At 37.1% G+C, this 15466-nt stretch overlaps 1 protein-coding gene across 1 annotated transcript in view; it reads right to left on the reverse strand.

Moving 5' to 3' along the window:
* Positions 1-15466, reverse strand: part of plekhg4 (pleckstrin homology domain containing, family G (with RhoGef domain) member 4) — a 103697-nt gene that overhangs the window by 45022 nt on the left and 43209 nt on the right. Inside the window, exons 11-13 of the mRNA XM_052028712.1 lie at positions 13094-13242; positions 3825-3963; positions 1611-1733 (exon numbers count right to left, since the gene is read on the reverse strand). Of these exons, the coding sequence (XP_051884672.1) occupies positions 1611-1733; positions 3825-3963; positions 13094-13242 (411 nt within the window). The remainder of the gene's footprint in view (positions 1-1610; positions 1734-3824; positions 3964-13093; positions 13243-15466) is intronic.

The raw sequence follows: 15466 nt of genomic DNA on the forward strand, positions 1-15466 counted from the left end.
CACATCATGACATTTAAAAATGATTAATGTAAAAAAAATGTTTACCTTCCCTATTCTGCATCCTGAGAATCCTCATGCAAATGAATAGGGGCTCCCATCCCACACCTTATCTAAGCTGCCTTAAGACCAGAGTGTCACCACCTCAGTGTAACCAGAGAAGAGAAAGATTTATTATCACCTCTCAACTTTTAGACAATTTTAAGCAATCCTGTCTTTTCAGAATGTTATCTTTAATTTGAACAGACAGCTCTTTTGAAAGGCAACTTTAATTGATTAACACCAATTATAATGATCAATAATATTAATTTATGATGTGCCATTTACCATGCCAAGAGACTCGAGTGTAAATTACTACTCAAGCTTCTCAACACTGATTAAGGGCAATATCCTGAAGCATAAATAAGTCATCCATGACAAGTAAGAGTCATTTACAAAATGGATATTTGTTCATAGCATGGACCAGGTTGGTTGGGGCAGGGAACGTTGTGAAAAAAGGAGTGGGCAAAATAAAATGGGGTAATGGACAATTAAAGTATATCATGTGAATAACGAGTTACTGTAGGGTCAGTTCAAAATTGGTAAACAGCTGATCCAACTATCACTCTCAATTCTTAACAAATCTTGTGGGACTTTTTTCTGCTCATTAGGGTAGCAGCAAAAGTAAACAAGCACTTCGTCAGTGAATGCATAAACATATCAAGCAAGCCTAGTCAAAACCTGGTTTATAGATTTTTATCATCATCTCAGTGAATAAATAAATCATATTATCATCTGAACTGACAATTATCTGCAAATATACATGTTACAAACCTTAAAAAGGATAAAATGTTAATTTGCCACAAGCTGCAAGATGGACAGATATTTCAAAATGCTGAATGTAAAATGAGCTCTTAAATCTAAATTAACAAATTATTCTATTTTGCAATAAACTTGGTATACCAGTAATACCTGTTACATCTGTAGGTGACTTTGAGATAAGTAATTTGTATTTGAGTGTTCTCTTATGCATCCGACATGACTACTCAAGCAGATTGAAGCCAATCTACTTCTTTTCAATATTGTTGGGTAATTAAAGCACTATAAAAATGATATATGATTAACTGCAGTTTACTCATATCCCTAATGTTTTCAATCTGAAAATCAATAGGATGGGACAGTAGTGCAGTAGTTAGTTGCTGGAGCTGCGAGGCTCAATTCCAGATCAATTCTGACCTCCAGTGTTGTCAATGTGGAGTTTGCATGTTTTCCCTGTGATAACGTGCGTTTCCTCCCACATTCTAAAGACATGCTGTAGGTAAACTGGCTGCTGTGAATTGCTCCTAGAGTAGATGGGAGGAGTTAGAATCAGGGGATTTTGATGGATGTGTGAGAGTGAATAGGTTATTAAGAAAATAAGTGGGTATATGGGACTGTTGAGAATGCTCTGAGCTAGGAGTTACTCAATATGCCGAATGGCTTCCTTCTGTGTCATATGAGAGTAATCTTACTCAACACGGAAGTGTACAAAATAAATACGTTTAACCAATACATCCTTTATCCTGAGAAACAAGTCAAATAGAAGGTGAATGACACAATAACTAAATTAGCCTGCCAAAATAATTTATATCTACCTGGGCAATATTGTAAAAGTTCTTGAACTCTTCCTGTGAGCTTTGCAACAAATCCAGTGAATCCTCCAATTGATCACTCCTCTCCAGTTGCTTCTCTCCGACCTGCTCAATCCAGCTACTCACCTGACAAAACAAGGATTACAGGAGGCCTACAGAAGCTTCAACATGTGTAAACAAACTCATCTACATTCACTAAGTATGATACGTAGAAAAAGACAACAACATTCAGTCCTGGAATTTTCCAATAGATAAAATACAAGCAGGAACAAAGGATTTTACATCAAACTTATTATCTTTTTATTTTATTCATAAACAAATGAGTTCATTTGCTGCAGTACCAATATTAAGTTGGGTGCTGTTAAATTTTCTCTGTAAATATAGGATAGTATTTATAAAGTAATGAATGTTGTAGATTTAGAAAGGCTGATTACTCTCAAAACCGATATTTTGGACTCTGACTTGAAAGGAGGTTTCCAGCAGAAACTTTTCAGTCCAATACAAGACAGTAAATGGATTAGAAAAGACACATTCAGAAGGAACGACTACGATGAACTTACTAAAATAATTTAAGACAGGTTTAGAAATAAGTTCAGGAAGTCTTCACTCCAAAAGGAACCAGACACAGTAGTGAATTGGAAAATGTTAGATTTACAAATCAATGAAATATTGAAATGGGGTGACTTAACGATCTTCCTTGGGGGTTTCTCATCCATAATAAATAGGAATTATTTACAAATAGAAATAAATCTCTTTCCCATTCATAAGCTTCCATTTGTTGTGCTTCTTGTAGAAACTGGACTTGTCCACCAACATATGCTGAAATTTGTTCTCCAGCTTGTTAAAATAATAGCTGCAGATATAATAGTGGATGGAAAGCTAAAAGCCAGGCAGCTGCGTATTCAAAATGCAATTAATAAAGATTTGAAGCAGAAGGATACAGAAAGAATCGGGAATGGAAAGGGAAGAGAGCATAATAGTAGAGAAGATCACACAAGAGGTGTTTCCTGGGGATCTATTCTAGAGCCTAAATTGCTCACCCTATCTATTGCCGGTTTGAATGAAAGAATAGAAATATGTAATTCCAAGTCTGCAGATGATATTATTTGGAAGAATAGTAAATAATGATAAGAGCAAAAAGGCAAAAACAAAAGACCAAAGATGGAAGAATGTAGAAAGAATTAAAACATGAAATCAATATGATTAAGCATGAAGCTGTCCAAAGAAAGATAGAAGTCTGATTTTTTTTTAAATAATAAGAAAAAAGAAGTCATTCTTCTAATCTTCAGCAAGTACAACACAATTTGCTTTTTTACTGCAAAACATTGCCATCATACCAAAGCAATTTACAGAAACTTGTATGTGCTGCCTCATTAGCAAATATGTCCTTCATCTAAATAAGGGAATCAAAACCTTATGCGGTACTTCTGGTATGTTATCACCAAATAATGTACAGTTGTAGCAAGACTATCTAACTTCTCTATTTCATTCCTCATTCAATAAAGTATTGGCCTTTTATCCTCAAAGGGGAATACAAATGTATGGAAATTAGACTTCAATTCCACGAAGCTGTGGTCTGAAATGCTCCTGAGCATGATCTTAGTTTTTAGGACTGCACCTCAGGAAGAATATTTTGGCATTGCAGCAGTGTAGACTCACTGGAATCAAACTGTAGTTTAGAGAGTTAAATTATGAGGACAGCTTGCTTTTCTGCTGCATGTAAAAGACGTTGGGATGATCTATTTGTTGTGTTCAAAGTGTTATTCAGTTAATATGAAAAAAAACATTTGTTCCGGCATGCAAATCAAAAACAGGAATACATCAGCTTAAAATTTAGAGCTAGGCAATTCAGAAGCAAAACCATGATTGCACATTTTCCACCAAGTATAATAGAAATTTGTAACTTTTTTCACCAAAAGGCTGTGGTTTCTGATACAATTGGAGGACTGAGGCTAAGCTAGATTTTTAATAGGTAGTGATATGAATTACATATAGATAAAATGGAGCTGAAGTCCAGATCAGCTTTCAACCAAATAGTACAGCAGGCTTCAGGAGCTGAATGTGCTACTTCCCTTCATAATACTGCTATTTCAACATACAAATATTTCATTTATTGAAGTCTTTGCCTAATCACTTCCACATAACAAGACTCCAATATGAATCTATGGTGAATTCACATGAATTATTGTTCTTAAACTTGGTTCTTGAATCTCTTACCTCCTTAAACTCTCCTTCATATTTTTTGAACTCCATCAGAAACTCTAATTCCTGAATGCGCTTATTAGATAACATAACCAGCTGATGGATTCCCTCATCCACTTTGTTATACAATTCTGTAACAGTTTCAGTTGTATCTCTGTAAAAAAAAATGACCAGAATTAAATAGTTGATTACCTACAGAACTTGTTTCACTTTTCTTCTTTCTTTCATTTTCTTCACCCTACTTATCTTGTGTTATTTCTTCTATGGCAACATTGTTTTAATCAACACTGTACTTTTTGTTTATTCTTGAGCTTCACCACTTCCCACTACTTTTGCCTTCATTTGTCTCCAATCTGTACTATTGTGAATCCTAGTAACTCTGGATTGTTCACATATATTTTGCTTTATTGTTTTACTCAATTCTAATGTCTTAGCTTTATTAAATTTCAGCACAAACAGTATTAGTGTAATGAGCAACAGAATTTGTTCAGGAAGCCATCCTAACCGTATGTAAGATATGCTCAAGGAAGCTGCTAAAGCTTGAATTGAAAAACAGATCTGAACCTTATGAGTTTAGATTTTCACATATCTGAAATAAACCTTCAGAAGAAAGATTTTCATAAAGCAATTTAACCTTGTGATTTTGTTTTGTATTCATAAAATCAGAAATATAATCTATTCCATTAACACAATCCAGTGCTTCAAATAATGGTCATAACCAAATTGGCATAAACCGAGAATAACGCCTCCAATTCCATACGCAGTAATGCCTAAATAGACAGCTAGCTGGTTTTATTTCAGGTCCAAATACATCAATGCTTTGCTGATGCTAATCAGCAGCCTCAATGGGGTTACTGCTTAACTAATGAGGAGATTGCCCAGACTTCATTCATATTGTGCCAGCATCAATCGCTTAACAAAGCTGACAAACAGAGAAGTCCCTTCACACCTTCATTTTTGGAGAGCCCGATGGGAAGGAAAACAGTCCTGTTACTGGTAATCCCAAGCAGATGCCAGACTTAAGTGTGAAATTTAGGGGCAAACTGCTTGTCTGCAGTAAAAATACAACAAACAACAGAACAAGAGGGTCAGAAATGTCAAAAATAAACAAGATAAAGTGAGCCAAAATGCTAATTCACAGAAGTACTCACTTTTATCCAGAAAGTATGAAAAAAAATTAAACAAAATAATTTTACAACTTGAAGCAACAGCATGTTGTGTCACAGATATCAAAGAGTTCAATTTTTGTTGGTTCCTCACAGTGGGAAATGAAGGCCTCAAGTATGATATCCAAAGGATTTATTAAAAGATGCTTTTCCATAGGGAAGGAAGAAAATTACATGGTCAGATGCACTGAATTGATTAAACATATTATCATGAGGAAACATGCAGTTACCAATGCTACAAATAAATTATTCTTACTATTCAGAATCAGCCATTTGGGTTTTTTATTTAGATCTGCTAATATCCATTTAGACTGTATTGTTAACTACTTAAATTATATTTCAGAAAGTCAACCTACACAGCATATGGATAATTTTTTTCTCTCTCCACAGATACTGCAAATCTGTGGCTATATTGTATTCTCATTTGACAATATATTGACTATAACTTCAGGGATGAGAGTGGCTGAAGACAAAAAAGTTGGAAAACTGTGTCTGAAGAAAAGCAGGCAGAGTGGTGACCTGTCCTTGGGCTCTAGCTGGGGGGATGGCCACTTTCCTAGGGCAGAGGAGCCTTTGATTTAGCCATTGCAGTGTTGCACAACTTTTTTTTTGCAGGAGGGCCAGACTGACAAACCAAACCACTTCCAAAGACCATTCATAAGAAACATTGGTCCAAAAATACATAAAGCTGAGAATTGTTTTAAATAAAAGCTAGTTTTTCACACCTTCCTCTCAAAGGTAAAATGTTTCCTACTCCCCAGCGTTAGTAAGTTGGACCCATTTCCTCCTTGTCCACATGCAATCACCATTCTACTTCATGTACAAATGTGCATCTCTTAACAAGAGGAAACCATGGGAGGAATGATAATTCAAAGATGTTTGCAGCCAATTGTGCCTACTCAATTGTTAAATTTTGACCTTCTGATCTCTAAAAGAGATATCTGAAGTTGTAGTTAGTGCCAGCAAAATATCTGTGCCATATTCAGATCCAAATATTCCTCCTGCACTCCACACAATTCTCTCATATGGTATCACGTGCCATTTTGTTTTAAGTAGTTGGGGCAGCCTTGGTGATTTTCAGGAATTGTTGGCATCCCTAGAGCCCAACTAGCATGACAAACATCCAGACTGGTCGTAAGTGGAACACATGGGAATAAATGCTCGTCGGCCAGACGAAAACACCACAGTACAGCTCTAATAGCAAACCATGAAACTGGATAGCTATTTGCAAAGTCAGAATTTAATAACTGTTAGATCAAGATTCTGCCAGAAGTCTAAAATTTCTCATCTTTGTCAGACTAAACTTCACATGGCTCATTCACGAGCTGCAATGTTCAGCGTACAAGCCACACGTGAATCTCTGAATGGCATCTGCGTGGAATGTCTCACTTAGGTTCAAAGACATTCACTCAGAATTGTCCTTACTGATAAATGAAGTAAAACTTAGTAATAAGAAACAATAATATACTTTTGTTATTACAGTTGTTTTGGAAATAAACTATTTTTTCATTTTTATGTGGCTGCTGACCACCATCTCAAAAACTTCTCCTAACAGCTATCAATATCATGTACTTATTCACAGATGCTACTCCAGACGCATGAACTCTCATCATGTTGCAGCTAAGGAAGCTCATACTGCCACTGGGACTCATCCTGCAGCTTATAACATTTCCTCAGTTTCTCTCAGTGTTTGCTGCTTATGACCCTTTACAAGCACTGCTTTTGAAGTTTGCTTATTGATATTGATATTGGCCCAAGACCTCCCCTTCCAAACCCACAATCTCCACTAAGAAAGATGAGACTGGCATGTGCATGTTTCCCTTCACTCTGCACACTGTCATAATTTGCACACAGGTTGCCCCTTTCATTGTCACTGAGACAATATCCTGAGACAGTCTACCTAACAGCATCTGCACACCAATCGGTACCGATGGCCCCTCAGGAAAATAAAATACTAGATTTCACACTGGAATGCAAGGTATATTCGCAGTTTTTTATCTAACACTACCTCCTTTACAATCTAATCCCAAATTAGGAAAGCTTGGAAGAGGAAACTGCCCGTTTTCCCTGCCGTTTAAATAGAATTATTTATTGCAAGGTGAAGTTTAGAAATGAAGGTGATTATTTTCAAGTTGCAACTATATTAATAATTGGCTGCTATAATACAACAGCATAAAGTGTATCAGTTACCACTGCCACATGCAGGATGTGACCATCCCAGGCAAGGCCAACATTTATTGCCCATCGCTAAATGCCTTTGAGAAAGTGCTGTTGAGTTGGTTTCTAGATCCCCAATGCCCATAATACTGTGAGCAGTCCTGGAATTTAGATCCAGCCATGGCTGGATTCATTTTCTGGTCTAGTGACTCTGAAGCCCAGGTTAATATTCCAGATGTACAAGTTCAAATCCCATCTCATCACAACAGTTGAAGAATTTAAATTCAGATGCTGAAACAATATTAAAAGCCAGTATTAGCAATGGTAACAATTACACTAGTTCAGGGAAGGAAATCTTCCATTCTTACCTGTAGGGCCCATGGCAATGCGGTTGATTCTGAAATGGTCAAACTAGCCACTCATTTGCAAACATCTATTAGTTGTAAATTACTGATCAGCAAAGGAGGCAAGGTTTGGTTTGGTTTGAATCAAAAACACTCATTATTGAGTGAGAAAAAAATCTTTCCTTGCTTCTTACAATTATCCACACTAAAGGCTGCACACTGGATCAGCAACTCACAATGAGGTCTTCCAACCTGCACACCAGAAATGATGAATCTAGAGTATTTTTCCTTTAAATGAATGCCTCACTGAACAGCATGCTGGAACAATAAAAACCTTCACTACCTGTAGTTAAGTCTTTGTCATCAAATTAGAATGTTTGCCTCTTTCATTTATTCCCCATCCTTAATTGTCTGAGAGAAAAAAACGGTGAGCCACCTTTTAAATCTCTGTAATCCAAGTTGTGCAGATGCTGAAAGGTGCTGTTAGGTAGACTGTCCCAGGATATTGTCTCAGTGACAATGAAGGGGGCAATCTGTGTGCAAATTATGACAGTGTGCAGAGTGAAGGGAAACATGCACATGCCAGCCTCATCTTTCTTAGTGGAGATTGTGGGTTTGGAAGGGGAGATCTTGTAACAGTCTTGGTCCAACATCACTAAGTATGGTTAGGCAAAAGTGATTTTTTTTTAAAACAAGATCTGGTCAATATTCAGACTTGAGTTGGCCACCTCCACAAGTTATCATCTTTCCTTGACATTCAATGCCATGACTGCTGTTGAATTCACTTCTAACATCCAAGAGACCTCTATATACCATAAAACTATTTGGATTATCTGCAAAAAAAAAACTATGCCTGCAATAGGTGGTCAGAAGCTGGGTATTCAAAAGTGATTGGTTAAATTTATGATTCCCTGAAGCCTTTTCATCATCTTCATGGCATAAGCAGGAATGTGACAGAATGCTATCCACTTGAAGATCATTAAGATGAATTTATCAAAGTAATCCACATGTTTGGTGGTACATCTATTACCTTAACGATAGACTACATCCATCACTAAGCACCTTGGCAGCAGTACATACTATCCTTGAGGTGCATTGCAGACCAACCCAAACCCACAATCTTGACTACCAAGACAGAAAAGGGTAGCAGGTACATGGGAACATGACCACCTGCAGATCCTTCCTGACTTGTAAATATAATCACCATTCTTTCATTGTCAGTACATCTACATCCTGGAACACCCTATCAAATAGCATTTTGAGAGCACCTTCCCTGGAAGGATTGCAGCTGTTCAAGAATGTGGTTCTTCAAGGGAAAGTAGGCATGCGCAATAAATGCTGGTCCTGTCATTAACAGCAACATACAGAAAAAAATCAATGAATAGAAAAATATTTTACCAAGACATCTCTGGCAGCATATCCCAAACCCTTAAAGGACAGAGGCATCATGTGCCTGTGAACGTTACCATCTCCAGGTCACATAACATTCTGACTTCAGAAGTATTACTCTTTCTAGTCTATTATATCATGACATATTCAGGAATGGGAAGAATTGGGATGGAGAATAGGTAGAGAAATTGTCCAAGTGACTCTCTGGGAAGTAAAGGAATTTCAATAACAGTTTATTTACTTCCCTACCCTCTCCCGAAAATGTAGCAGCAGCACCTGGTTCAAGGTGATCAAAACAACAAGAGAAAGACTGAAAATTATTTGTCATGGGTATCACAAGTAACCTTCGAAGACATAAGACAAGTTTAATATATTATCTATCCTGGAACAAGAATGTTCTCTCTATGCCAAAGGGAATCCCTAGAATTGATAAAGGGCATGCAAATTTGTTAAGAGATTTTGATTTATGAGGCATTTTAACCTGGCAAGTATTTTGTATTTGATTATTTTATAATGCAAGCCTATTGAATCACACAGTAATCTTAATTTTAAGAGATCTTCCTGTCAGAACCTCTGCCATGTTAATCATTTCTTTGAAATTTCTGCCCAGCTTTCACAGAAGCCATGATGGGAAATTCATAGTATTGTGGAATTACAGTGCCATAGTTCAGCTTGAGTTTATTATGATTAAGCATGACGAATCAAAACAGATTTCCCATTATTAAATGACCAAAACTATATCTTATATTAGTTGTTCTTTATTGAACACGAGGAATCATTTCTATCTAATAAAGCTCTTTGATTATTTAGAGTTCATTGTGCAGTTCTGGTTGCCATACTACAGGAAGAATGTGATTAAGCTAGAGAGGGTGCAGAAAAGATTCACAAGGATGTCGCCAATACTGGAGGGCTCGAGTTACGAGGAGAGACTGGATAGGTTGGGATTCTTTTCCCTGGAGTGAAGGAGGCTGAGGAATGCCCTTATAGAGGTTTATAAAATTATGAGAGGCATAGATAGGGTAGATAGTCACAGTCTTTTTCCCAGGGTAGCGGAGTATAGACTAAGTTTAAGGAGAGAAGGGGGAAGATTTAAAGGGGATCTAAGGGGCAACACTGAGGGTGGTGCATATATGGAACAAGCTGCCAGAGGAAGTTATATAGGCAGGTACAATTACAACTTTTAAAAGGACACTTGGGACAGGTACATGAATAGGAAAGCTTTCGAGGGAAATGGGCCAAATGCAGGCAAATGGGATTAGTGTGGATAGGTATCTTAGTCAGTATGTTCATGTTGAGCCAAAGAACCTGTTTCTGTGCTGTACAACTTTATGAATCTATGACTTAGCAAACATAAAAACTGCACATAGAATGGTCAAAACAACAACCCGGATTCATACATCATCTTAAATACACTAAAGCATCAAGATGCTTTAAATAAGTGATTATAAGTCAAATATTTCACACCGAGCAAAAAGGGAGACAAGATGACCAAAGGTCTGGACAATAAGAAACCCTTAAAGAGGATGAAAGAGAGATGTAGAGATGTGAAGGGATTTAGAGAGGTAATTTCATAGCTCAGGGTCTAGACAAATGAAAATATAGTGATCAGCATCAAGAATGCACAAGAGGAAAGAAATGTTCAAGTACAGAGATCGTGAAAACATGCAGAGGTAGAAGAAACCTTTGAAATAGGAAGGAGGAAGGCCATGGAGGGATTTAAAAACAAGGATGAAAATATTAAAACCCAAGCACTGCCAAACCACGAACAGTGTATGACATGCAAAAGAATGATGGAAAGTGGCATAATGTTTTGGATCATCTTAAGTTCATGCAGGGTGGATACAAGTGGCTAGTCAGGTGAACTTTGGGATAGTCAAGAGATAACAAAAACATGGGTGAGATTTTCAGCATCAGATGAGATAAGGCAGGGACAAAATTCAGTCAAGTTCAGAAAGTGGAAGTAGACTGTCTCAGTAAAGGAAATGATATGGAGTTGCAGATGTGAATGGAGTTGCAAAGTTGTGAATGGACTGGATCTGCCTCAACTGCCATGGAGAGAAACAAAATCCTTGGCAGGAACCATTATTCAGCCAGAACCTGCAGTCAGCAATTAAACAATGCTCACTAGTACAAAAACGTATTCATTTATTACATTTAAAAATCCTTTTGCATTTTAAAGATCTGTGATAATTACCATACACATCTAAAATCACATTTTAACATAAATATTTTGCCAAGAAGTAACTGTGGCTTAATATGCAATAAAATGTTCCTGCATCAAAGAGTAGGATTTTAATTATTTTACCGTAAGACTAGTTCAAAATTACTTAAGTTCACAACAATTCTACTGATTTTCCCTGATTTGGTGGAAGAGGATTGAAACATCGCTGCCTATAGAGTGGCACTCAATCATTCACATTATAGATACGATTTCCATATTGACCTACAAATACACAACAATCTCAAAGTTTCTGCAGGTTTTGACAACAGATTGTTGTGTGTATTTGAAGCTGAACTTGAAAATCTTGAACATGATGTGAGCGATTTGGCTAATGACAGCAGCTTCATCTTTCTTACCACAGTAAAACTCTGATAATCCACTATCCAGCCATTCAGAAATCCTGATGGTTCAGCATCCGGCTCATGAGATGATGTTTCCCATGCTCCCTTTCAACTCACTGCGGCCCCATTTCCCACATTCCCTTTCAACTCACCGGGACCCTGGTTCCTACACTCCCTTTCAACTTATTGAATTCACTGGAAAATTTATTATATTGCCACTTAACTCCAAAAACTACTGAAGTAAATGTCCGTCGGTGCATTAATAGGAGTAACATTCAATAATCTGCAAAATTTACCAGACTGGCTCCAGCTAAGTCTTGAGTGAGTAGGATTATCAGAGTTTCACTGTACTACAAATTAAGGCCATTCACATCAATCTTCCCAAGTTAGCTGGAGGAAATTCTGGAAGTTGGACAATCAACATAACAAATCAGTGACAATGGAAGATTAGAGAGGTCTCAGCTGGTATATCAACTGCAAAAACTCCTCATTTCCTTTTGCATCATTATTTCTGGAGTCTCCCAAAGACCTTTCTTTAGCCTCCTCCCAATTTTTTTCTACTTATTACTCCTTGATAGCATGAAAGTACATCAGTTTCCAGAATAGCTACTGGAGATGACCCACTTTAATTCCCCACCACTTCTCTCTAACCATCACAGGTGTGGAATCTGGTAATGTAAATATGACCATTGAGGATTTATGCTGCCGTCAATCTTTAGGTTTCTGATACTTAATTTTGTCACAGAATTCTATAGTGGAGTTAAGTCCATTAATTAATACCACTTTAATGAAAAGAATATACTTAAACAACATGATGTAAAGGGCTCCCTTGTATAAAGTTCACTATGTATTGCTTATACTTGACCATTAGAAGATAAATTTATGTTCCTGTGTTAAAAATAATGAAATCACATTATACTCTGGTCATCTCCTTCCTTGACTTTCCTTCCACCATTTACTGAATTTCCATCTAATGTAGCATGAGATGACATTTTTCAGGAAAGTTTAACAAGGATGGGAAAACAAATAAAGGGAGATTTTGCATTTCACAGCTCTCAATACGGAATGACCCTGGTTAAAAGCATATATGAACATTTTACACCCCAACCCTGAGATTATCATGGAACTCCTTTACCAGAAGCACATAGGTGAATATTACACATCCAAGCCCTTGACTTTGTATCCATTAAAGATAAGAAAATTCACAGGAGGAACAAACAACTTAAGCACACTATCAAGCATACCAAAAATATAGAAACTAGCTAAAAGTTGTGTTCTTGACTTCTTTTTGAATACTAACATCAAGTTGATTGTGAAGTTTTTTTTCTTATATCACAAGAATGGATAAGTCAAAAATAATTTTCTGCCCAGAAAATTTTATTATGTATTGAAGACATGGAAGTTTTTAGATAATTATATGCTTTCTCCTTTTCCTTGTGGGTGACCCAGTCTAAGAATACTTTCCAGAACATGGTGCTTTAGTAATGCTACAACCATGCATCTCTGCTAACTTCAAGCACTAGCATAACATTTTTTTCCTCATATATTTGTGGCTCAAGCAAGACTGTAATCTTTTTTCCCTTTATGGCATCGGCACAAGTAGTAACTGGACTGTGGATACCAAAACTCAAGTTCTTTGCTTTGTAAAAGAGATCTTTAAAGTTACCTGAACATTCCTGTTCCAGGGATATACGACTCCTCTTTTCTTAGTCTGGCAAGGATCACTCCTCCTTCAAGCTGCAATTTAACTAAACTTGCATCTTCCAGTACATTCTTCATTAGTTGCTTATACTCCTGCAAAAGAACTCTGGCCTCCTGTGAACAAAGTTAAATTATATGCATAAGTTGCAAAATATATCAGTTGCATAACACTCATCAATGTTAATATCAACACATCAACTATCATATTTGGTAAAAACCCATGTCTTTGGAAGAATCAGTAATCATTTGCTATTAGGCTTACAGTAAAAAGCTTTCAATTTTCAGAGTAGTAAAACTAATATATTAACTTATTTTGGGCAAAAAGGAATCTAGATATTATTACTATAACTTTGGATTGGTACAAAAATAGTGTAATTCCAGAGTTTGGTTCTGGAATTAAACGGTGAAGTCCTCTTGGAAAAGGATTGTCATGTCATTTCGCTTTTACACCAGACAAAATATAACATATTTTAAAAGACACAAAAAAAAGTGCTCAGGGAATCCCACCCATACTCCGAAAATGTTTAAAATTGAATAGCTAGTGGAAAGGTATGGGTAGAATTCTCCCATAGGATTCAAGATTGGGGCTATATACACGCATTTATGCAGAGAAAGGGCTTGTAACTATAATCAATGAATTGTCTGTAAATCCAAATTTCCCAGTCTCATTACCAAGCTAAATTCCTTTATTCCTCATTCAAAGGGTAATTATATAGATTGTTCAAATATTGAATAATGATTCAAATAGCTAATTGCAAGTTATAAAACATCCCTGGCTAATTTGTCTTGGTTCCCTCTTCAACCCAATTATAACAAAATAATCAGTGAGGGAGGCACAAATAAATTAAAGGATTCATGTTTAATTTTATCATCCATCAACTGTAAGAAATTCAGTGATGTTGAAAAACCAGATAAATAAATCAACCACATATCTTCAAGGAGTTCTTCCTTTCATGACATAATTCAAAATGGAAACAATTTGGTTTATTTTGATCATATTTGATAAGGAGAACAATACAATGTGGGTTTTGCATGCATCCAAATTTTGCATGGATTGCCCACACTGACTTCTGACTTGCTTTCACTTTAGATGTTCACAATGTGCTCCCAATGGTATATCTGTCAATATAAAGCAACTGATTAAAAAGCAAAAACCTTCAGGTGCTGAAAATTGAAATGAAACAGAAAATGCTATAATACCTAGCAGGTTAAGCAGCATCTGTAGAAAGAGAAAGAGCATTATTGTTCAAGCATGGGATGATATGTTACAAAATGGGCAGGCACAGTAGTGTAGCGGTTAGCGTAACACTATTACAGTGCCAGTGACCCGGGTTCAATTCCGGCCACTGTCTGTAAGGAGTTTGTACGTTCTCCCCATTTCTGCGTGGGTTTCCTCCGTGTGCTCTGGTTTCTTCCCACATTCCAAAGACGTATGGGTTAGGAAGTTGTGGGCATGCTACGTTGGCACCGGAAGCGTGGTAACACTTGTGGGCTGCCCCCAGAACACTCTACACAAAAGATGCATTACACTGTGTGTTTCGATGTACACGTGACCAATAAAGACCTTATCTTATCTTAAATACATTAATGCCACAAAAGTGCCAGGAAATGATAGTCTCCAAGAGAATATAACCACTTACTTCTGATATTACCATCACCATGTCACCCACCAGCAACATACTAGGGGTAACCATTGACCAGAAACACAACTGGACCAGGCACATAAATATGTGGCTACAAGAACAAGTTAGAGGCTGTGTATGTTACAGCAAGTAACTTTTGACACCCCAAAGCTTTCCATAATCTACATGGCACAAGAAAGAAGTGTAATGGAATACTGACTGTTGCCTACATGCGTGATGTTCGAACAACACTTAAGAAACTCCATGCCATTCAGGACAAAGCAGCTCCCTTGATTGGTACCCCAGCCACCACCACAAACATTCATTCCTCCACCACTGGCACAGAGTGACTGCCGTGTGTACCATTTATAAAGTGCACTGCAGTTACTTGGCCAGGATACACCAACAGCACCTTTCAAACTTGTGACCTCTACCATCAGGAAGTACAAGGGCTTGGGGTGTCTGGGAGCATCACCATTCCAAGTTCCCCTTCAAGTTACAGGGCATATTGATTTGAAAATACATCACCATTTCATCATTGTTGTTGGGTCTAAATCCTGGAACTCCCTTCTTAACAGCACTGTGGGTATACATTTCCCACAAAGACTGCTGCAGTCCAGGGAAATGGCTTCCCATCACCTTCTCAAGGCTAATTACAGTTGGACAATAAATACTGTCCTTGTCAGTAATGCCCAGATCCCAAAAAAGTGAACAAA

The sequence above is a fragment of the Pristis pectinata genome, chromosome 13, assembly GCF_009764475.1.
Source record: "Pristis pectinata isolate sPriPec2 chromosome 13, sPriPec2.1.pri, whole genome shotgun sequence".
Lineage (NCBI taxonomy): Eukaryota > Metazoa > Chordata > Chondrichthyes > Rhinopristiformes > Pristidae > Pristis > Pristis pectinata.